The sequence below is a fragment of the Lathyrus oleraceus genome, chromosome 5 (assembly GCF_024323335.1).
Source record: "Lathyrus oleraceus cultivar Zhongwan6 chromosome 5, CAAS_Psat_ZW6_1.0, whole genome shotgun sequence".
Classification (NCBI taxonomy): Eukaryota; Viridiplantae; Streptophyta; class Magnoliopsida; order Fabales; family Fabaceae; genus Lathyrus; species Lathyrus oleraceus.
The window spans coordinates 461,680,987-461,706,622 of NC_066583.1; the positions used below are offsets into that span (position 1 = coordinate 461,680,987).

General features: G+C 36.7%; 1 protein-coding gene across 1 annotated transcript; it reads left to right on the forward strand.

Moving 5' to 3' along the window:
• Positions 1 to 7,158: 7,158 nt before the first annotated feature.
• Positions 7,159 to 8,891, forward strand: LOC127082644 (remorin 4.1). Its single transcript, XM_051022875.1, has 5 exons — positions 7,159 to 7,367; positions 7,618 to 7,820; positions 8,165 to 8,357; positions 8,437 to 8,518; positions 8,593 to 8,891. The coding sequence occupies exons 1-5, from the start codon at positions 7,342 to 7,344 to the stop codon at positions 8,803 to 8,805; spliced, it is 717 nt and encodes a 238-aa protein (XP_050878832.1). The 5' UTR covers positions 7,159 to 7,341; the 3' UTR covers positions 8,806 to 8,891.
• Positions 8,892 to 25,636: the final 16,745 nt, after the last annotated feature.

Here is a 25,636-nt window from a genome sequence, read left to right on the forward strand (position 1 = left end):
GTATTTTCTTACCTTTCTCCTCGTTATAACTTCATTTTTTTTTCTCGTGCTTCATGTTGACTCCTTATATGATTTATCCTCCTTCTAGAAATTAAACATGTCCTTTTCAACATTTATGCGCTTACCTTCAAATAAGAGCTCAAGCGACAATGTTCTATGCCAATTTTCCTAATCACATGAGAGTTTCCAAATAATAAACATGGATTGGTTACTTTATGTCATTGTTCTGATTACAGTAAGCATTATTTAGTCGCGCTGCCTAGAGACTATCCTCAATAACCCTCTTGTCAATGCTTGAACAAGTTAATTATTCGTTAACTCTAGTCAACAAGCAGTCTAACAAACTCGACACTTTTATCCTCTAAAAATCAAATTTCATAGTTTCCATTTCAAAGTATTTGATTCAAATTGAGAGATAATTAGCATTGTCCACAAACTACAATGGTACAAATAGTACATGGCCGTTTCTTCTATTACTAAAAGATTGTATGAAATTACTCCAAATCTAGTATGTTGGTCTAGAGAACTCTAACCTCAATGAGGATCTTTTACAACGTTCTAATTAAACAATTATATATTTTAAATACTTTACTTTAAGAAAAAAAAAGACATTTACAATTAGAATTATCCTTGAAAAGTGAACTTTAAAAAATAACTTTTACCAACAAATTTTATGAAGAAAAGTTCTACACAAATAAAAAAGAAAGGAAAAAATGAAAGCATTAAATATAGACTTTCAATTGAATAGGAAAACACTTCTGTTGAGTTAATTATTGTGTACATTCACTCTAAGAGTTCATATTATGAACATAAACACTTATTATTTCATAGTTTTTTCAAAGGATTAATTATGGAGGCTCCTTTTTTTTGAAGTGGAAATCAAAGAAGTTGTTTGAGGGTGTGAAGGAATTAAAAGCATATGAATGTGTTAGTTGGAATTTTATGAGATATTTGATTAGAAGGATGGGATTTGGGTATATATGGCTGAATTGGATGGAAGCATGCATGTTCAATAGCCAATTATCAGTTTTGATGAATGGAAGTCCTACCTTGGAGTTCAAAGTGGAAAGAGGATATTATGAAGCTCTTGCTAGATTGGTGAACAAAGCAAAAATTCAGGGTGATTACCAAGGCTTTAGTATTAAGGAGGGTTTATCTTTTTTTTAGATGTTTCAATTTGCTGATGAAACACTTTTAATTGGAGAAGGAAGATGGAAAAATGTGTGAAGCTTAAAGGCAATTTTGAGAGGTTTTAAAGTTGTGTCGGGTCTAGGAGTAAGCTTTTACAAAAGCAAGCTTTATGGTATTAATTTCAATCAACACTTTCTTCTTGCCACAACAATTTCACTTTCTTGTAAAAAGGAAGTGCTCCCTTTCAATTTTCTTGGTATTCAATCCATGGTAAGGTCTGCATTTTCTGTTTCCAGCAGGAAGAAAATCTTGATCATCAGTTTTTCTCTTGTCCTTTTGTGCATAATTTGTGGAGTTTAGTATTAAAGGTACGACTTCGGTTAATTTTAACATAAGTAGGAGGAATTTAATGTTGAATTATAATTCCTTGTGCCGATGCAGGTTTGCTCAATAGAACAAGGATGTGTCAAATAACCTAGTGTGTCGAGTTGTATTAGTGTGTCGAAGTGTCGAAGCATGTTGTTTCACACAGGATTTCGACTTAGGCCTATTTTTAGTAGTGTTAACTATTTTAGACTTTGGCTTTGGAAGAGAGCTAACCTAAATCTATAAATAGAGGGAGTAACCCCTATTCTTGTAATAAAATTCATAACATCGCATTCACAAAATTTTGCAGTTGCAAAGTGAATAAAGAAGTTTTCCACAGGTTGTGGGCAGAGAGAAAAATCTGCAGAAAAATATTCTTCTTCTTCTCCAACATTTTTTTCTTTCTTTCTCAATCATTATTTTCTTTTCATTGTCATTGCGTGGTTGATAATAATCTTGTTAATCAAAATTGATAGAATTTCTCCATAGGTTATGGTGGATTTCCAACATCTGGTATCTAAAGCTCCGATTTAAGCGACTCGTGGGAAGAAAATCACGATGGAAATGAATCATCCAAACAGGCATTTTCCAGCGAATCTTCCGATTCTCAAGAACAACAATGATGAGAACTGGTGCAAGCAGATGAAGGTTGTGTTGTATTATCAAGATCTTTGGGATTTTATGATTGAAGGAGTAACAACACTTGTAGAAAACGCGACGGATCAAGAAAGGGCGGCACATATAGAATTGAAAAAGAAAGATTATAAAACTCTCTTTATAATCCATCAATGTGTTGATCCAGATAAATTTGAAAAGGTTAGTGATGTAGAGTCAGCGAAAGAAGCATGGGAAGTTCTGGAGAAGTCATTTAGAGGCGCGGAGAAGGTGAAAGAGGTGAGGTTACAAACTCACAAAAGGACGTATGAATTGCTTCAGATAGAAGATAATGAAAGCATAACTGATTTCTTCACTAAGGTTACGAAACTGGCGAATCAAATTATGGTATGTGGAGAAGTGTTGACATCAAAATCTGTTGTTGGAAAGATCTTGAGATCGTTGGCTCCAAAGTTTGACCATGTGGTAGTAATCATAGAAGAGTCGAAAGATTTGTTAAACCTGAAAAGGGAAGAGCTTTAAGGGACGCTTGAATCTCATGAACAAATAATGGTTGAAAGAGCTGCAGGAAAGTCGAAGAGTGATGTGGCTTTGCAGACGCAATCAACAAAAGAAAGGAAATGCAAAGGAAGCTGGAATATCAACAAAGGCAGAAGAGGCTACAACAATTCGACTGGTCAAAATCAGTAAGAAGGAAATTGGTCGAATTAGAGAAAACCTGGAACCAAGGCAACCAAAGAGGTGATGTTGCAGGTAGAGGAATGAGTGGTGGTCAAAAGCCAGACAAGAGTCACATTCAGTGTTACAATTGTCATAAGCATGGTCACTATTCTAATGATTATCCAAAAAAGTAGAAGAATCAAGAAACTGATGCAAAGCTGGCGAAACATGAAGAAGAAGAGATGTTGCTGATGGTTACAACGAGAGATGAAGAGAGATTCAAGGACCAGTGGTACTTGGACTAAGGATGCTCATCACACATGTCTGGAAGAAAAGATTGGTTTGTCAACATAAAGCCCTCAATAAAGAACACGGTGGAATTTGAAAATGACAATGATCTAGCAATTGAAGGTGTTAGTGATGTTCTGATTATGAGGAAAGATGGAAAGAGGTCAGTAATTTAAAATGTGTTGTGCATACTAGGCACGAAGAGCAATTTGCTCAACATAGACCAATTAGTCGAAAAGAACTACAAGGTGTCGATCAAAGACAAGAAGATGAGAGTTCTCGACCCAAATGGAAGGTTGATCTTGAAGGCTCAAATGTCTCAGAATGGAACATTCAAGATTGAGCTTAATGTGATAGAGTATAAGTGCCTTGCAACAGCAGCCAACATAGATGAATGGATATGGAAATATAGACTTGGTCATATCAATTTCAAAGACATCAGAGATTTGAAGAGAAGAAATATGGTTTCAGGATTACCAGAAATCGATATTCCAAATGAAGTGTGTGAAGAATGTGTGCAGGTGAAACAACATAAGAACAACTTTATTAAGGATGCAAGAAGCAGGTCGAAGGCAATTCTTGAAGTCATATACTCTGATGTATGTGGTCCTATCCAGGTGGATTTGATTGGAGGTAACATATACTTTGTTACATTCATAGATGATTTCAGTAGAAAATTATGGGCTTACCTGATCAAGAAGAAAAGTGAAGTGATCGAGGTATTTTCCAAGTTTAAATCTATGGTCAAAAGACAAAGTGGTCGAAAGCTCAAGATTGTGAGGACTGATGGTGGTGGATAATATGTGTTGAAAGACTTTGATGCATTATGTGTGAAAGAAGGGGTTATGCCTGAGGTAGTGCCACCCTACACTCCACAATAAAATGGAGTCACAGAAAGGAAGAATAGAAACATCATGAATATGGTGAGAAGTATGTTAAAAGACAAACATCTACCCAAAGAATTATGGGGAGAAGTTGTGTCAATTGCATCATATATCCTGAACAAATGTCCGACGAAGAAGCTAGAAGGAATCACGCTAGAAGAATGTTGGTCTGGTATCAAGCCTAGCTTGAGTCATCTGAAGGTGTTTGGATCTATAGCACATAGACATATGGCAGACCAGTTGAGAAGAAAACTTGATGACAAGTCAAGTCGGATGATCATTTCAGGGTATCATTCGACTGGAGGATACAGGTTGTTCGACCTAATGAACAAGCAAGTGGTGATCAGTAGGGACGTGATCATGGATGAGCTTAAGGAATGAGATTGAATTGAGAATGTTAAGAAGGATTCAGTGAGAATATTATGTGATGAACCAACTAGTGAAGTCGAAAGATAAGTTCGACAAGAAGTCAGAGGTGAAGCAGGCCTAAGCAGACCTCAAAGAACAAGACACATGCCTGCAAGGTTGCAAGAATGCGTGATTACATCAGATGATGTGGTCAATGAAGAAAATTAGCTGGTACATTATGCTTTCTACACAGATGTCGAACCAGTCAATGTAACTGAGGCATTGAAAGATTCGAAGTGGGTGAAAGCAATGAGCGAAGAGCTGAAGTCAATTGAAATCAACAACACTTGTTCACTTGTCGAATTTCCCCAAGACAAGAAGGAAATAAATGTGAAGTGGGAATACAAGGTGAATTTGAATCCCAAAGGAGAAGTGACTCGACCTAAGACGGGACTTGTGGAGAAAAGATTTATTTAGAAAGAAGGAATCGACTTCGACGAAGTTTTTACACCTATTGCTAGGACCGAAACAATAAGGTTGGTTGTTGGTCTAGCAAACGTGAACAACTGGCAGATGTGTCAGATGAATGTGAAATATGCATTCCTGAATGGCCCCTTAGAAGAAGAAGTTTATGTTGCACAACCAGTTGGGTTTGTGGAACAAGGCGAAGAAAGAAAGGTGTACAGGTTGCATAAAGCTTTATGCGGACTTAAACAAGCTCCAAGAGCTTGGAACAAGAAGATATATGGATTTCTAAGGGAGAAGGAATTTGTGAAGTGCACAACTGAACATGGAGTATATGTAAGAAGAAGAAAGAGTGAATTGCTTATGCTATGTCTCTATGTCGATGGTTGTTGATAACAGGTAGCTGCAAGAAGGAGATTGAAAACTTCAAAGGTGATCTCAACAAGGAATTCAAAATGTCAGATCTGGGTGACATTTCATATTTCCTTGGCATCTAATTCTACAAGAGTGGTAGAGGTTTGGTGATGCATCAAAGAAGGTATGCAGGCGAAATACTCAAGAGATTTGACATGCACGATTGCAACCCAACTTCGACTCCAACTGAGCCCATATTACAATTGTCGAAAGATTCAAATTCAGATGATGTCGACCCAACCTAATATACAAGACTTATTGGGTCACTTTGATACCTTTGTCATACAAGGCCTGACTTAGCATAAAGTGTAGGTATGGTGAGTAGATTCATGCATAAGCCAAGTGTATCACATCTAGCAGCGACAAAGAGGATACTAAGGTATCTAAAAGGAACTATCGATTATGACATTTTGTTTCCTGTAGCTAATGAAGGAAATAATGCAAACTAGTGGGATACACCGACTCAAGTTGGTGTAGTGATGCTGAGGATCAAAAATTTACAGTTGGCTATGTATTCATGCTAGGTGGTGCACCAGTTGCTTGGAGTTCGAGAAAGGATCCATTAGTGGCATTATCGTCGTGCGAAATAGAATACATAATTTATTACCTTTGTGCATGCCAAGAAACATGGATGATGAATCTGGTCGAAGAGATAACAACGAAGAGTCATAGAGCAATTACCATAAAGATCGATAACATATCAGCTATCAATTTGGCGAAGAATCCGATTACACATGGTCGAAGCAAGCACATAGAAATGAGGTTCTATTACCTTCGAGAGCAGGTAGCAGATGGGAATATGAATTTGGAACACTACAGAACTGAGAGTCAGATTGCAGACATCATGACGAAGGGAGTGCAAGTCGAATTGTTCAGAAGACTAAGTGTTATGATGAATGTAGATAGCTTAGACCCAATGAATTAGGTGGTGTGTTGAATTGTAATTCCTTGTGTCGAAGCAGGTTGCTCGATAGGACAAGGATGTGTCGAATAGCCTAGTGTGTCGAGGCGTCGAAGCATGTTGCTTCACACAGGATTTCGACTTAGGCCTATTTTTAGTGGTGTTAACTATTTTGGGATTTGCCTTAGGTAGTAAGCTAACCTAAATCTATAAATAGAGGGAGTAACCCCTATTCTTGTAATAGAACTCATAACATTGTATTTACAAAATTTTGCAGTTGCAAAGTGAATAAAAAAGTTTTTCACAGGTTGTGGGCAGAGAGAAAACTCTGCAGAAAAATATTCTTCTTCTTCTCCAACGTTTTTTTCTTTCTTTCTCAACTGTTCTTTTCTTTTCATTGTCATTGTGTGATTGATAACAATCGTGTTTATTAAGATTGATAGAAATTCTCCATAATTTATGATGGATTTTCAACACTTAAGACACATTAATAAAGGGTAAATAAGGGATTTTTTGGTGGGCTGTGTGGAACATTTGAAAACTTAGAAACAATATTTTGTTTAAGTTTGAGGATTTGTTATTGACCCTTAAAATCCAAAAACGAACATAGCTCCTCTAAGTGGTTTTAGTTGATTTTTTTGAATTGAGTTAGTTTGTAATTACTCTATTTTATAAGGGCAAGAGTATCCTTTATACTCTATTTTTTTAATCAATATTGCTTATAAAAAAATTATATGGAAAAACTTTAGCAATACTATTATCTTAACACTAATATAGTAGTTTACTTAGACTAATTAATTCGATTTTTTCTAGCCTATTATAATTGTTGTCATGGTAAAATATCTATCATAGCCATGAATCAAAACTAAAACGTTTGATTAATGTCTCATCATCCCACGTACGAACGTGCAATGATACCCTTGCATTCCAAGGCAAAAAGGAATAGCTGTGTTCTCATTATTATCATCATCATCATTCCATATTAATAAAAAACTTTAAAAGTTGTGTGCCAAAGTTGTCTTTCTAACCATAAAGCAATGCTTGAAACCAAAAGTTCTAACAAGTTGTCAATAGAGGTTTTGACACAAATTAAAATAAGATTCTTTGCTTCCTCTAAAGACTACTTGTAAAACACATTTTATCTTGCTTCTTTGCATGTCCTATTCACCTTTTATAAATATGGAGAATGAATAACTACACTGCCCATCTATCTTCAATCACATTACTATAAGAGAAAGACATTTCAACTCATTTTTCAAGTTTCAAGAAATGGAAAATAGGCTAAACCAAAGAAGGTAACTATGTCGTTGAAGTTTTTTTTTTATAATTATTTAAATCGTTAGATAAAGATCAAATGACTCGCATCGCATCGTAACTTTAACAAATTAGAAACTCAAAATTTTGACGGTTAGTCAAGATTAGAAAAACCATTGATATACATTCTTTTTATTTGATTTTCATATAATGTAAAAATAGTTTTTTAGTTTGCTACTAATAACACATTATTGACTATACTAACAAAAAGTCACTTTTGTGTTATTCTAGAGTGTCATTTTCTAGTCCACAATCAAATAAACAAACAGGAGATGATGAATTTGAAACTGCAGTAGCAGCTGCTGCATTTTCTATTTATTCATTAGAAGAAGCAGGGATACTTGATTTGAAGAAAATAAGAGATAGTCAAAAGTTTTCAAAGAACCAATCTATGAGAGGAAAAGAGGAGAATATACCAAAGCAACCAAGTTATGGTAAATAGACATTTACTTAACTATATCATATATTTTTGCTAAAAATATTAATGGAAAGTTACTCTCACCTCTCCCTTGAGTTTGTTAAAATGACAGAGACATTCATCTAATTTTAAAATATGCACTAATCCGTCATAAATTTATATATAATAACATTAATTTTTAGTGACGTTAGACAAATATCATCTATCCTTACAATTTTTGACTATCATTAAAAATATCCGTCAATATATGTAAATTTAGAGAAGATTAATATATATTTTAAACTATAAAACATGTCGATATCATTTTAATAGATCTCAACGGGGTAATTTCTCAAAATTATTTATGTGGGTCCCACCTAGGTGAAACTTCAATGAAAATGGCATTTAGACAAGAAACAAGGACAAGAGAAGGTGCTTTACCCCTTAGAAGTTCTAGTGGTATATCCCCAATTGGAGGGTATCAAAAGCAAAAAGGGATTATAATACATAACAAAAATGATAAGGCAAAAGCAGAAGCTTGGGAAAAGGCTAAGATCCAAAAGATTCAAAAGAGGTAATAGTTGTTAAAGTGATAGATATATAGAGTCAACAAATATAGATTTAGTATATTCTTGACAATCAAGAAAATTCAGGTATGAGAAGATGAAGCTCCAAATCCTTTCTTGGGAAGGTGAGAAAAGAATCCAAGCCAAAATCCAAATGGAAAGGAAAAAGGTTAGCATTGAAATTGTTGGATTTCTACTTTTAAATTTCTATGAACACATGATACAATTTTTATTTAATTATAGAACGAATTGGATCACCAAAGAGAAAATGTAATAGAACATTACAAGAGAAAGATAGCAAGGTTAGATATGATTGGACAAAGAGCAATTAAGGAGTTGGAAGATGAAAGAAGAAAAGAAGAGTTGAAAGTCAAAGAAAAAGCTAACAAAATCAGAAAAACAGGCAGGATGCCTGTCACATGTTTCTGTTTCAAGTCTCTCAAATTTCATATTTAAGGTCAATTCAAATTGTTATGGTTGTAAGACATGGGTTATGAGTTATTCAATAAATTGAACTTATAATATTATGAACTAATTCACATTATGCTCTGAACATTATAGAGTTTTTACCACCTTTAAGTATTATGAACTAATCAACATTATCCTCTGAATATTATAGAGTTCTTACCACCTTTAAGTAAAGGTTGAAGAGTTGAATCAATCCTATAATATCATAATGGAATTTTTTAATGCACCTCATAAGTTTTGTTTAGTTACAATGCAAAAATATTTAAATATTTTTAAATTTTGGAGATGCATCTCCAGACGCATCAAATTCTGATTGAACATTAAAATATTCTAGAGATGCATCTTCGTTTATTTTACGGAGTTACATTTCCGTAACGTATCAGAACATCATGTTTCATATTATATTTTATTTACGCGTATTCAGATGAAGATTTATAAGTGTTATGTACCACATTATGTGAAGAGATATAAACCATACAATCGATATACAAACAATGTCGTGCATAAATTCAGATGGTCCAAAAATGCCATATATAAATAAGAGACCAATAAATGGAAAAAATATCGAGAACAACGATAAAGTAAAATGATGTCAAAATAGAATTCAATCCATAGTACTACTACTATATACTAATGCACTATTGTGTATGTCGGACTACATCGCATCTGCATCCTCGGCCATCAATCCCCCCGTCCTCTGGCGTTGTCTCCGGTACATCAATGTCCATCGTGCCTCCTTCATGATGGCATCTAGACCTTCCTCACACCAGATCCATCAGGAAACATACATTTGTCAATGTGTGCTTGCGCAATCTCCACAATGCGACGACATCTAGGCAAGACATCCCCATCATGATCTGACAATGTCTGCTCATCCTCTAGTATCTCCTAATGATTTGGTCTAGGTGGGTCTCCTATAGCAGTCTACACCATATACGAATGTGACACTCTGAAGAACCACCTGATATATCCTTTCACGTAGCTCAATTCGCTCGGGGTTACGGTACTCCGTGTCTCCTCTGGAACCAAATGACTCTCATAATCATTAAACATGTCATTCATTTGTCTACATGTCAAAACAAGAGGAACAAATACAACTAGGTGTATGGGGATGGTTTGAGTGTATCCGAATTACCGTATGACACGCTCGGCCAGATGAGGAGCAGTGAGACTTGATACGCATGCCAATCATCTAGAGTATAACACTATCTCGTCAAATGATCGTGTCTCATGGTGATCGACATAGTTGTTGAAGTGCATGTTCTCAGTAACTAAGCGACCAAGATACACTACGGACGACTCAGTTGCCTGATTCCCTCTGAGCGGGGGAAATGAAATAGCACACGACATATCCTCAGAGTAAGTCAGTACACTTTCCCAACCCGAGATATGTGGGAAGTGTTGGAGGATCCAAGCTTGAAAAGTTTGGAATCCACGAATCATAAGTAATGGCGTTATAAAGAAGAAATGAAAATGACACAAAAAGATTAAAATATCAATAAATATTATCGTCAGTAGTGTGATGCTTCCTGTGACTTGCTTCGTCTTCCACCTACAATCCTCTGATAACTTCGAGTACAGGTAGACCAAACAAGTGACATCCCAGTTGTACTAATGGATCCGTTCAAAATCCTCGAAGTAACGTAAGTAGATGAAGTGTGTATAAGTGGCACTTTTGTCCATAAAAATCACAATACCAACAAAATATAGTAGGTATGCTCTCATAGCATGCGCTCTGTGGAGCCCCATTTGCTCGACATCACCTATAGTATGATGTGCTCTCTGGATCTCATATGTATATATTTTCTTCAGGTATTCAAAACTAGCATGAGCCCCCTGGTCCTATCCAACTCCTCCTTCGCCTCCGCTGGACAATGATGAATTCTTGACAAGTGTATCGATAGTGTCCTAGTAATAAAAAGATCGAACCCACAAGAATTTTGTTCGAACAAGTCAACAAGTGTGCAATGTAAAGGAAAAACAGCAAATGAGGGGTTTTCAGGTTTTTAAATGGAAAACAAATGACGAGTTTAAACAGAAGTAATAAAGACGGTTAGGTTGTGCATTAGAATTCCCTTATCCTCTCTTGTTGATGTATGATACCTTGTATGAATGGTCTTATCCTTATAATCTCACGGCGAATTAACAAAACCGTTATAACTAGTCCCCTACGAAATAACTCACTAACCATTACTCAGAGATTTTTATCCCTAGTCTTCCAGCGTAAGCCGGGTTAGGCGATGTATAGAATGTTAATTCCCTATGCCACTACCCAGGGTCTCATATCCCTATTCAACCAGCGTAAGTAGAATAACTGCCCTAGGTCCAACACATAGGCTAACGGTCCATAATCCCTATGTGTCCAATATCAGATTAATAGAGTATCTCAAATAAAAAATATTAAGAAATAAATAAAATTATCATTCAAAGGATTCATACAAAGTCAAACCAACATATAATGCCAACAAGATTGACTAAGGTTCATCATCACACAACCTAACCTAGAGGAGCTTTAACTACTCATAATGAAAATTACAATACCAATTGAATAAAGAAGAATAACATATGAATTCCCTTAAAGGATTAGTCTTCAATCGCTTCCAATGCTCTCAAAATCACCCTTTGATGTTGTAAAATCGCGCTTCCATTGCAAGAATTCGTAACCCTTGTCAAACTGCTGAAAATCCCCTTAAAAGGCACACATAACAGGTCAGAAAAGCCCAGAAAAACACCCATCACGCGTGTTATACAAGCATCGCGCACACGATGTAACTTTTTCAACTCTATCGCGCACACCATGTAACTTTTTCAACTCTATCGCGCACATGATGACACACATGATTATTCCAGTAGCTGCGTCAAAATTCACCCCTTTTCACCAAAATTTTCACTAAGTCTCATTCTTCCATACTTGAGTATTTTTCACTCATTCTTGGGTCTTTCTTCTTCATTTTGGCTCATCTTTTGCTCGTTTTTCACCAATTTTTTGCCTAATTATATGCAATAATGGACTGCCATCACAACCCTAAACTTGAATATTTGCTTGTACTCAAGCAACTCACCTGCAATGCACATTTAAACAGACAATAAGTCGTACAATAACAATTAAACATCACCATATTTTGTCGTTACAGGATCATTTTTCCAACTTCCAATTTCTATCCGGCAAATTCAGAAAATATCCTCAACATTGACGAGTACTCAACCTGTCTCTCAACTCACTTTACTCGCACAATAGATAGGGTTATCACTCAATTAACATGCATAATAAATTATACTTAGCTTGATCATGTTCTAATATAGTTTATCATAGAAATCATAACACACACATAAAAGGTATTTTCAGGTTGTAACATGGCTTATGTTCGAATGAGATATTTTTAGGAAAGTGGGTTTAAACCTTTGGAGTTAGGTACATCGTTCTCCTTCTATTATCGTACCGTTTCGTTCCTTTTTGTTGGTACTAGAGTTTTGGTCATTCTTTTTTATTTTTTTCACTTATTTTTTTGAAGAAGTGACTTTTTCCACTTCTTATTTTCTCAACATTTTTGAAATTTTGACCACTTAACTATAGTACCCCAACCCCAAACTTAGAACTTTGCTCACTTCCAAGAGCAACCCCAAACTTAGAAGTTTGCTCACTTCCAAGAGCAATCATAAACTTAATCTTTTTTATCCAACTTTAAGAAACAAAATTCTACCTAACTCCAAGGAGAGGATGGAAAGAAAGAATCTTTCAATCAAATGGTTGGGAGTTGTAGGCTACATCACTAAAATAAAGGCTTAGGCTCAAAGTGGCTAGCAAAGGATGTTCCTAATACTACAAGGTGGCTACAAAGGTTCAAAGTTATAAACAAAAAACTTTCCTTAATGTGTGTCATTCAAACTAGAAAACTTAATCAGACATAGATCAAACCAGATAAAATAAAATTGCACGGATACACTCAAAGAAAGAAAAAGTTAACAATGTAAATATTTTGGCTCAAACCTTACCATATGAGGTATCTGAAGCTTGAGTACAACTCCATTGATTATTTTCTCTTTCTTTGCCATCAAGTTGTCAATTTCTTTTATTATGATCAAGTTCAATGCTAAAGTTAAAACTTTCAATTTGAAAAAACATAAGCAGCTACAAAAAAAATTATTAAGGTCATAGAGATCTTCATGGAAAAATTTATGCTTGAGTAGCTACTTCCTCTTAGGTTGGCCTTGAATTGAAAATAAAATAAATTCTGCTAAATAAAAACTAATTTAAAAATTGATGTGTTGCCTCTCATCTAATGCTTATTTTACGTTAATAGATTGACGATCCATACTAAGTTACATCAGGCGCAAGGGATACCCTCATGTCGATCACTTCACTTCTTCTTTGTCATGTGTCTCTCTTACTACCTCTTGCCTCCATATGATAGAAAGTCTCCAACTTTTTTTCACCCGGTTCCCAGTCATACACCTTGAAAACTACTTTCTTTTTATTTACCTTTAATATAAGTTCACCCGTTTCTACATCAATCTTGGCTTTCCCGGTTTCCAGGAATAACCATTCGAGAATAACAGATCTTCCTGAAGTTCCTTTTGTATCTAGCACTACAAAATCCATAGGAAATACCAATCCATCGAAATGTACTAATACGCCATGCAACATACCGGCCGATTGAGTAATAGATGAGTCAACTAGAGTGCGAGTCATGTTACTCCGTGTGATCTCACTCGCATTCAATTCTTTTACCATTTTCAATGGCATGAAATTTATGCTAGATCCAAGATCACACTGGGCATGTGGAATATTTACCTCACTGATATTACAATAAATAGTAAACTTCCCTGGATCTTTTAATTTTGGTGGAAACACTTGAGATTTTACCACTTCCTCGGTCATGTTTACATAATCCTTACTACCATCTCTTTTGTCCCCTTTAATAATGCCTTCATAAATTTAACAAATTTAGGCATCAGTTCTAAAATTTCATGGAACTAAAGACTTACCTAGAGATTTACTAGCATTTCCTTGAACTTTGCAAACATCGTCGCTTCATCCTCTTGAACAAGTTTCTTTTTTATTATAGGGAATTGTGGTTTAATGTAATACGGTAAAGGAGGATTTGGTTCGGTTAGGATTTGCTTCTTTGTTCTTCTCCAAAGAGATTTTTTATCAATGAAGTGATCAAGGGTGACTCCTCTTTCCTCTTCATCACCTAGATTCCCTATCTCTTTTCTTTCAGTCACACCTCCTTGAACTATTTTTTTGTTACCTTGTTCAATAAGTAGCTTTGACCCTGCATCAATAGCTTTGCATGTTTCGTTCTTAGGATTATTTATAGTGTTACCAGTAAATCCTCCACTCGTGCTATGCAAAGCTTTTATTTGTCAAGATAGTTGACCAATCGTCATCTCCATATTTTTTATAGACTTATCCTATTTCCTACCCATTTCCTCATGTTTTTTATTTACCTTCTCTAAACAAACCTGAGTCGCCTTGATGAAATTTTGTAAAGTCTATTGCAACTACGAAGGCTTCTTTTGGAAGTTGGGAGCTTGTTAGGTTTGTTTCATATCTTGGTTACCACTTTGGTTTTGATTGTTTCTCCAACGAAAATTCAGATGATCCTTCCATCTCGGATTGTAGGTATTGGAATAAGGGTTATTTTTCTGAAAATTTTCAAATTGGGCCTCTTCACTTACCCCTTCCAACGAAAAACTTATATTTTCATGTCCACCTCCACAAAACTCACACTTAAGTGTTTGTACCTGGCTTACGTTAGCTTTATTGAAGTAGCCTTCAACTAGCTACTTATTTAATAATTCAATCTAAGTTAATAATGCAATATGAGTATCAATAGTTAACATAACTTTGGGCGTGCCACTAGTTTCGAGCTTAACAAACCTTCCACTTTTAGAACGGTACTCATTCATGCACAGCTTTTCAATGAGGTCCTTTACATGTGGTTTGGTCATTTGTCTAATGGTGCCTCCCGTAGAAGCCTCTAGCAACATACGTGTTTGACTCTTGAGGCCTTTAATAAAATTTTGCATGTACTCCGTAGTGTTCATTTTGTGATTGGGGCATCTGCGTAGCAGTAACTTGAATCTCTCCCAAAAGTCATACAATGACTCGATGTCTTGTTGCTAAAAGTTGACAATCTCATCTATCTTCTCAGTAAACTGGCTAGTGGTGAAAAACCTTTCCAAGAACTTGTCCTCTAGATCCTGTCATGTTTGAATGGTTCTATTTGGAAAGCATAATAACCAATCTTTAGCCCTTCCAATGAGTGAGAAACCAAACAACCATAACTTTATCTGGTCGTCTGAGACACCATCAGGCTTGCACATCAAAGCGATTTTGTAGAAGCGTGCAAGATGAGCCCATGGATCTCTGATAGCATTCTCGTCAAACAAATTGTCTCTTAGACCTAAAAGCACATAATTTTTAATATCAAAGTTAACAGGGTCTCCCGATACAAACCCTCTAGAAATAAGTCCTTCATAAGTCAGTTTGCAATAATCCCCCATAGTGAGGGGTTGTGGTGCTGCCATGTTATCCTCCTCTTCATAATCCGAAAAAAGTATTGGTGGATCAACTTCAACCAGACTCGCTTCTCTAGCTGCTTTCCTTAGAGCATGTGCCTTTATTTCAATTTCCAGATCAAATGGTAGTAATGATGATCCTGACATGCGCATACAAAAACAGAAAATACCTCAGTAGCACTATGATAAACAAAGAAATAAACAAAAAGCAATAAAAACTAAGAAAAATAAAATACGTTGCACAAAGCGTTGCCCTATTGCAAATCAACAGTCCCCGACAACGGTGCCAAAAACTTGATGACTTCTCAGTAAGTGTATCGATTATGTCGCAGTAATAAAAAGATCGAACCCACAAGGACGGTGTTCGAACAAGTCAACAATTGTGCAATATAAAGGAAAAATAGTAAATGGGGGTTTTCAGATTTTTAAACGGAAAAAATGACGAGTTTAAACATAAGTAATAAAGACGATCAAGTTGTGCATTAGAATCCCCTTATCCTCTCTTGTTGATGTATGATACCTTGTATGAATGGTCTTATCCTTATAATATCACGATAAATTAACAAAACCTTTATAGCCAGTCCCCCACGAAATAGCTCACTAACAGTCACTCAAAGGTTTCTATCCCTAGTCCGCCAACGTAAGCAGGGTTAGGCGATGTATAGAACGTTAATTCTTTGTGCCACTACTCGGGATCTCCTATCCCTATTCAACCAGCGTAAGTAGAACAATTACCACAGGTCCAACACATAGGCTAAGGATTAGTAATCCTTATGTGTCTAATATCAGATTAACAAAGCATCTCAAATAAAAAGCATTAAGAATAAGCAACAATTGAATAAAATTATAATTCAAAGGATTCATAAAAAGTCAAACCAACATATAATGCCAACAAGATTGAATAAGGTTCATCATCACACAACCTAACCTAGAGGGTCTTTAGCTACTCATAATGAAAATTATAATAACAATTGAATAAAGAAGAATAACATATGAATTCCCTTAAAGGATTGGCCTCCAATGGCTTCCAATGCTTTGAAAATCACCATTTTATGTTGTAAAATCGTGCTTCCAAAATCCCCTTAAAAACACTCAGAACGTGTTAGAACGCGTCATAAAAAGCCCAAAAAAACACACATCGCGCATGTTATACAAGCATTACACACGCGATGTAACTTTTTCAACTCTATCGCGCACGCGATGGCGTGCGTTATTATTCCAGTAGCTGCATCAAAATTCACCTTTTTTCACAAGAATTTTCACTAAGTCTCATTCTTCCATACTTGGTTATTTTTAACTCATTCTTGGGTCTTTATTCTTCATTTTGGCTCATCTTTCATTCGTTTTTCACCGATTCTTTACCTAATTATATGCAATGACAGACTATCACCAATCATCCCCCAGATAGTCTACCATCATCACGAGTGTCTCATCTTTGGTAATCCTCCCATGATCTAGTAGTCACTCCCTGATCGAAAGATGTAGCAAACACGACACATCATCGAGTGTGATAGACATGTTACCAAGCGGGAGGTGAAATGACGAGGTCTCAGAGTGTTATCTCGCCACGAATGCATTAAGCAGCCCGTGGTTAACCTTCGTATAAATGCTCATGCACAAGTCCTTCACGCAAGATAAGGATAAAGTAGCCTGAAATCATTCCCCATTCGGTTGAGGCAAGCCAATAATCTTATGCACGTGGTTAATAAACTTCGGCGTATCACAGTCTTGAAAAAAATAAAAAACAATGTCAAAAATGTGTCGATTAAAATAAATGTAAATTAAAAAGAATGAAGACAACTAATGCTACCTCTGTCCCAGATATCTCTGGAAGTATGGTATAGGAACAAAGGCAGTGGTGACAAATCTACATGGCCTCCTCCAAATTCCTCTAGCTCAACAGTCGTAACAACCTCATCCTCTAGAGGTGGCACTGGCTGAACAACATCATCAATAGGAGGTGACAGTGGTGCATTTGGTACCACTAGTGACTCTGGTACCTCAAGTGCATGAATAGGTGAAACCTGGTGCCTTGGGATGATGGAAGGACAAATGTATCCGGAGGTGAAATCCATCTCCTACGAGAAGAAGAAGACGGAGAAGCATGTATCCTTAAAGTAGATGGCTCTACATGGAAAAAGGGACCGGGAGCATCCGAAACCTGCTGACTCTTCTCCCACCATACTGATGAGTGTTGTCCAATGCTCTCGTGCCTCAATCGATCATGTATATCAGCCATTATATCTATAAGTTAAAGTAAATCAGGCAATTAATGAAACCATACAACACCACAAGCAACAAAAACAAGCAAAAAAATAACAGAGAAAATTAGGGAGATGTATCTCAGTTGATGGGAAAATAAAATGTTGAAAATTTTCAGAGATATATCTCCAGAATTTCTACAACTCAACAACTGCGCCAACGGCGACAATGCAATCATGGAAACCAAAAAATATTGTATTAATCATCATTTTCAGCCAACTATCATGTTTTGCACTATGTCTAAACTATCAATCATCTAATTTCTACTCACTTCCTAACTTATACATCAATTTCTACTTATTGACACAAAGACTAAAAAACTATCAATCATCTAATGTTATGATGTTCATTGAAGTTACTTTTACCTTGGTTGCTTGATTTTGGACTTGTTGATGAAAGTAAATTTGAGAGAGTTTTGAGTGGTTTTTGAGAAATATAAGAAATGAGAAAGAGGAAGGGTTCTTGCGCGATTTAAGCTCCAAATCGTTCTAGAGATGCATCTTCGATATTATTCCGTAGATGCCTCTCCAAAATATTTTAACGTTAACTTAGGCTTTGGTGCGTCGGAGATGCATCTCCAGAATCTGAGAGTATTTAAGTATTTTTACGTGGTGGCTAAAAAACATATATGGTACATTAAGAAGTCCCTTATGATAACGACAACACCACCAAAACTTTGTTATAGTGAAGCCAACAAGATGCATCAAATAGCATAAAAATGTTCCATCATATAATATATTTCTACTCAATTCATTAATTTCTTCAAAAATTAATTAATTTTTTAAATATTTTTGTTAGATCTTCCTCCACCCTTGGTAATTTGACTTTACTCTATCTAACTATCAATTTTCTCTCCAAAACATTTTTATTGTGTACAATTTTTTGTACTATCACATAAAAGTTAAAATCCATGGACAACATTGTCAAGGTTCACTTTAACACCAAATCTAAACTTTGACTAAAATAATTCAATTAAATACATTTGGTTAATGAGTCAGGATCCGTTGACATAAGACGTAAGTCTAAGAAACTTATACCAAATCTCAATCGATAATAGGATTGAATCAAAGTTCATATTAAATAAAAAAAATACACGGTCATTTCTTTTTTCCTAAAAAATATATTACTTATATAATTGTTTGATTTATTCATATTAACGGTTGAGATTTGATGTAAGATTTTTAGACTTACATCTGGTATCAGCGAATCCCGACTCTTGATTAAATACATTTAATAATTGAATTAAAATCTTGGCAAACATTTTTTTTAAATTCAAAGGCATGTAATAATTCAATTAAATACGAATTTGAACTATTTAATCAATACCATTTATTTTCTTCTTAATATTAGATATAATTTTTTCTAGATGTTTTTAAAAACACACTCTTAAATTATTTTTCATTATCAATATTAAAAGTTTCCGGTTAAATTACAAATTCATTAATTTAACATTAGATTAAGTATGTAGTTGATCTTCCTAAATATCTCAAGTTTCACTTTTAATTTTTTTTAAATTATTCTTAAAATGATCCTCATAATATTTTCTCTCCTCACTTTTGGTCTCTCCTATTAACGTCCGTTAACAGAAATTGAAGTGACATGCCACATAGAAATTTTTGGTGACTGATTGTACACGTGACAATGAAAACGTGACATGCTAAAAAAATGCAATAAATTGCAAAAGTTACAAAACTCCTTAAAAACAAAATAATTAGTGAAACAAAAACAACTTATCATTCATAACTTTATTCATTATGTAATTATCACTCTAAAAAAAGCTTAAGAAGTGAAGTGTGTGGTATACACTCACTTGAAGGTATGAGTAGTAAAACAGGTCGGCTCGTTTGACCCATTATTTTTGGCGAGTCGGACTGAGGTTTTCTGCTCAGTATCTTAAGAAAAACGGTGTAACACCCTTCTAAAATACCCCAATATTTAATTCAAACAACAAAATATAAATCAGAGTAAATATGCAATTAAGGGTGTCACACTTGACACTTCACACCATTCATCAAAATATCCTGTCATGCTCATTTATTTATCAAAATAAAACATTGCACAATACGCAGCGGTTAGAAATCCAACAACATACAAAACATGTAACACATTACATGTAAAACTTGTTCAACAACCAAATGAAAACAAGTAAAACATCCCGTCCCGATGTTACATCTACCAGAGCATGACCCACTAAGGAACTACACTAGACTCCAAGCACTAGCTTCTACTCAATCACTGCTCGTTACCTGAAAACATAGTTGTAAGGGTGAGTTCCTCAATCGATATAATAAGCATTATAAAATATCATGTAATGCTAAGTAAATTAACACATTCATTCACCCTAATCAGATCACACCTTCAGCAACGGCAATATCAACTCATCATCACAATCATACTCAACATAAACATCAAAACACACGTATAATATTGGAACACATCCATTCATATTATACACAATACATACATTATGCAATGAGACTCCATGCATGCGGTACCGACTATTCGTGAACATATAGTTCAACCTCACCGATCAAATCCAGATACGGCTACCAAGCTCACTAGTCCCACTCATTTGAGACCTAGTGACTCACTCACTAATTCCTCACCATGGGAATTAGCTACCACCCCAAGGGCTATGCTATGCACGCTAATCACCTAGCATGCAAACATCAACAACAATCCACAATAATTCACTCACTAATTCCTCACCATGGGAATTAGCTACCACCATAAAGGCCACAATATGCAAGCTAAATCACTTAGTCATGCAAACATCAACAATCATCCACAATGGACATGTGCTCACACTCTAAGCCATAAACAGTCCATTCACAATTGCATACATAATAGAGACATTCACAGCATTATGCATACACTCATACATCATCAACATATTTATCACATAATCATATCATGTCATGCCACATAATCAATCACAGTATTAGCACACTCTACTAATACCCCTACTGCTCAAAACAACGGGAAATTGATCCCTTCTATATCATACACCAATATAGGCCAACCCTCAAATATGCACACCATATTTAAATATAAATTTTTCACTTTTCACACAGTGTTAACCGGTTAACGCCCTGGGTTAACCGGTTAACGCAACACAAAACACGCTTCCTGGCAATTCACAACAGTGTTAACCGGTTAACACCCTGGGTTAACCGGTTAACGCAAGACAGACAGCAATATTTCACAATTCATAACAGTGTTAACCGGTTAACACCCTGGGTTAACCGGTTAACGCAAGACAGAAAGCTGTTCCTGCGCTAACACGAAGCAGAATGCAGAATTCTCCGCATTTTCCGCCGTTGGAGGACTTCCGGACCTCCGATTCCAATTCCGTAAAAAGCTACACTTTCGGAAAATCAAGACTCATCCAATTACAGATTCAATTACAGTTTTAACATAACTTATTCCTCTCAATTTTTCAGCATTCAACATCCCAATTAGGGTCAAACCAATGGCTTATTACTACCCATCACATGTTAACCCATAATACCCATCAAACGACGATAAACCCCCCTTACCTGAGTTAATCCGGCAATCCTTTAGCTTCAAGCTTTTCCCTCTTCAACCTTCTTCTCTTGCTCTTCCTCTTGCCCTTCTCTCACTTTCCAATCGCTTTTCCCTTTTCACGTGAAAAACCTTTCTTTACCAAATGGAACTCTTTATATATATATATTCCAACTTTATTATTCCAATTTATATTATTCCAATAATAATCCAATTATTTAATTAAATTAATAAATATACTATTAACTTAATTTAAATAATTATCTTATTTTATCGGGGTGTTACAACTCTCCCCCACTAAAAGAGTTTTCGTCCTCGAAAACATACCTCAAGCGAATAACTCTGGATAAGACTCCTTCATCTGACTCTCAAGTTCCCAAGTCACATTGCCACCTGCTGGTCCTCCCCAAGCTACCTTTACTAAAGCAATCTCTTTACCCCGCAACTGCTTCAACTCTCGATCCTCTATCCTCATAGGTGATGTTTCAACAGTCAGGTTATCTCTCACCTGTACATCATCTACTTGGACTACATGCGATGGATCAGGAATGTACCTCCTCAACTGAGACACATGAAAAACCTCATGCAAATTCGCAAGTGACGGCGGTAAAGCGATACGATAGGCTACCTCCCCTATCCTCTCCAAAATCTGATAAGGACCAATAAATCGAGGTGTCAACTTTTTCGACTTCAAAGCTCGACCAACCCCAGTGATCGGAGTAACACGAAGAAACACATGATCTCCCTCTTGAAACTCAAGTGACTTCCTCCTCTTGTCGTGATAACTCTTCTGACGACTCTGAGCAATCCTCATCTTCTCCTGAATCATCTTAATCTTTTCCGTAGTTTGTTGAACAATCTCCGGTCCAACCACATCACTCTCACCGGACTCATACCAACATAAGGCGTCCGACATCTCCTACCATACAAAGCTTCAAACGGTGCCATACCAATGCTCGAATGAAAACTATTGTTGTAGGTAAACTCAATCAAAGGTAAATAACAATCCCAAACACCTCCCTTTTCCAAAACACAAGCCCTCAAAAGATCCTCCAATGACTGAATCGTCCTCTTAGTCTGACCATCAGTCTGCGGATGATATGCAGAACTCAATCTCAGCTTAGTTCCCAAAGCCCTCTGCAAACCTTCCCAGAACTTCGGTGTAAATCTAGGATCTCTATCCGAAACAATACTCGACGGAATACCATGCAAACTTACAATCTTCTCAATATACAACTCAGCTAATTTCTCTAACGGATAATCCATTCTGATCGGAATGAAATGAGCCGATTTTGTCAATCTGTCAACAATCACCCAAATAACTTCAAAATTCTTACTTGTCCTCGGTAAACCAGAAACAAAATCCATACTGATACTATCCCACTTCCACTCTGGAATCGCCAACGGTTGCATTAGCCCAGACGGCTTCTGATGCTCAATCTTTGACTTCTGACAAGTCAAACAAGAATAAACAAAACTCGCAATTTCTCTTTTCATTCCCGGCCACCAAAATAACTTTTTCAAATCATGATACATCTTCGTAGCCCCAGGATGAATACTCAGGCCACTACGATGTCCTTCCTCCAGAATACTCTTCTTAAGTTCGGTAACATCCGGAATACACACCCGATTACCAAATTTCAAAACACCATTCTCATCAACTCTGAATTCACCACCTTGACCTTGAGTCACTAGAGTCAACTTATCAACCAAAAGCACATCGGATTTCTGACCCTCTCTAATCTCATCCAAAATACCACTCGTTAACTTCAACATTCCCAATTTAACACTATTGTGAGTACTCTCACACACCAAACTCAAGTCTCTAAACTGCTCAATTAAATCCAATTCCTTAACCATTAACATAGACATATGCAATGATTTCCGACTCAATGTATCAGCCACTACGTTTGCTTTACCCGGATGGTAATTCAAACCAAAGTCATAATCCTTCAGAAACTCTAACCATCTCCTCTGTCTCATATTCAGCTCTTTCTGATCAAACAAATACTTTAAACTTTTATGGTCGCTGAAAACCTCAAACCTTGACCCGTACAAGTAATGCCTCCATAACTTCAGAACAAATACCACAGCTGCCAACTCTAAATCGTGTGTCGGATAGTTCCTCTCATGAACCTTCAGTTGTCTCGAAGTATAAGCTACAACCTGCTTACTCTGCATCAAAACACCACCCAAACCCAACAATGAAGCATCACAGTAAACCTCAAATGGTTCTGACGGACTCGGTAATATCAGAATAGGAGCAGTAGTTAACTTTCTCTTTAACTCTTGGAAACCTTCTTCATATTTTGAGTCCCAAACAAACGCTTGCCCCTTTCTAGTCAACATCGTCAACGGTAACGCCAACTTAGAAAATCCCTCAATGAACTTCCTATAATAACCTGCAAGTCCAAGAAAACTCCTTATCTCAGAAACTGACTTCGGAGCTTCCCACTTAGATACCGCTTCTATCTTAGAAGGATCAACAGCAGACATACGGTACGGAGCCATCGACATCGGCCTAGTACCAGGTACCAAATCAATCGAGAACTCAACTTCGCGTTCTGGCGGTAATTCATTCACTTCTTCAGGAAACACATCAGGAAAATCACACACCACGGCTAGATCGCAAATCACCAGTTTATCTTTAGCCTCCAAAGTCGCTAACAGCATAAACAACTCTGCCCCATCTGCTACTGCCTCATTCACTTGCTTTGCTGATAGAAACAAACTCTTTCCTTCCTCAATCTCAGGAAATATCACAGTCTTATCAAAACAGTTGATATAAACTCGGTTAAACACCAACCAGTTCATACCCAGGATAACATCAATCTGCACTAGTGGAAGACACACGAGGTCCATCCTAAAGTCTCTACCAAAAATACTCAAAGGACAATTTAAACAAACTGAAGTAGTAGTCACTGAACCCTTCGCAGGAGTATCAATCACCATACTTCTAATTTAAGTTTCACAGCACAATCCAAAGATATAAAGGAATGAGTCGCACCTGTGTCAATAATAGCTACAAGAGGAAAGCCATTAATATAACACGTACCTCGGATCAAACGATCATCTGCAGAAGTCTTAGAACCCGATAAAGCAAAGACTTTGCCTCCCGACTGGTTCTCTTTCTTCGGCTTAGGACACTGTGGACTGATATGACCCACCTCTCCACAGTTGAAACAAGTCACAGTCTTCAACCGGCACTCTGCAGCCAAGTGACCACCTTTTCCACACTTGAAACACTTCTTCTCATTACTGGTACACTCATGAAAACGATGTCCAGCCTGACCACATCTGTAACACTTAGCAGGGGCACTGGAGTCTCCCCCACTAGGCCTCTTCATCCCATTCTGTCTCTGGAAACCTTTGCCAGCTGCATACGGTTTCCCACGATCATTCTGATTCTTGCCTTTCCTATCAACCTCCTGCTGATAGCTCTCCGCTCTGGCCTTGGTATCTTGTTCAAAAATCCTGCAACAGTCAACCAAGTCAGAAAACACTCTAATCCGCTGATACCCAATAGCCTGCTTGATCTCGGGACGTAACCCGTTCTCAAACTTCACACATTTTGAAAATTCCCCAGTAGCCTCATCATAGGGAGTGTAATACTTCGACAGCTCTGTGAACTTAGCAGCATACTCAGTAACAGACCGGTTGCCCTGCTTCAATTCTAAGAACTCTATCTCTTTCTTTCCTATGACATGCTCTGGAAAGTACTTCCTCAGGAATCTCTCCCTGAACACCGCCCAAGTGATCTCAGCACTCCCAGCAGCTTCCAACTCAGTACGGGTAGCAACCCACCAATCATCTGCTTCCTCTGACAGCATATGCGTACCGAACCTGACCTTCTGGTTATCGGCACACTCAGTCACTCGGAAGATCCTCTCGATCTCCTTCAACCACTTCTGAGCATCATCTGGATCGTATGCTCCCTTGAACATTGGAGGATTGTTCTTCTGGAACTCACTCAGTTGACGAGCAGCTCCCATTCCCACAACATGCGGATTCCCTCCAAGTACTCCAGCTAGCATACCTAGAGCCTCAGCAATCGCAGCATCGTCTCTACCTTTTCCAGCCATCTCTATTCTGAAAGCCCAACAAGCTAAAACAATAAGTACTGATAGGGTTACACAACACCTATCCCGTACAGGGGAACAGAATAATTACGACTCGACTCGACCGACTATGCTCTGATACCACTAATGTAACACCCTTCTAAAATACCCCAATATTTAATTCAAACAACAAAATATAAATCAGAGTAAATATGCAATTAAGGGTGTCACACTTGACACTTCACACCATTCATCAAAATATCCTGTCATGCTCATTTATTTATCAAAATAAAACATTGCACAATACGCAGCGGTTAGAAATCCAACAACATACAAAACATGTAACACATTACATGTAAAACTTGTTCAACAACCAAATGAAAACAAGTAAAACATCCCGTCCCGATGTTACATCTACCATAGCATGACCCACTAAGGAACTACACTAG

Coding starts and splice junctions, on each gene's coding strand:
- LOC127082644 (XM_051022875.1), top strand. CDS start 7,342: ATGGAAAATAGGCTAAACCAAAGAAG. Junction 7,368..7,617: donor AATAGGCTAAACCAAAGAAG/GTAACTATGTCG, acceptor GTGTTATTCTAG/AGTGTCATTTTCTAGTCCAC. Junction 8,358..8,436: donor ATCCAAAAGATTCAAAAGAG/GTAATAGTTGTT, acceptor AAGAAAATTCAG/GTATGAGAAGATGAAGCTCC.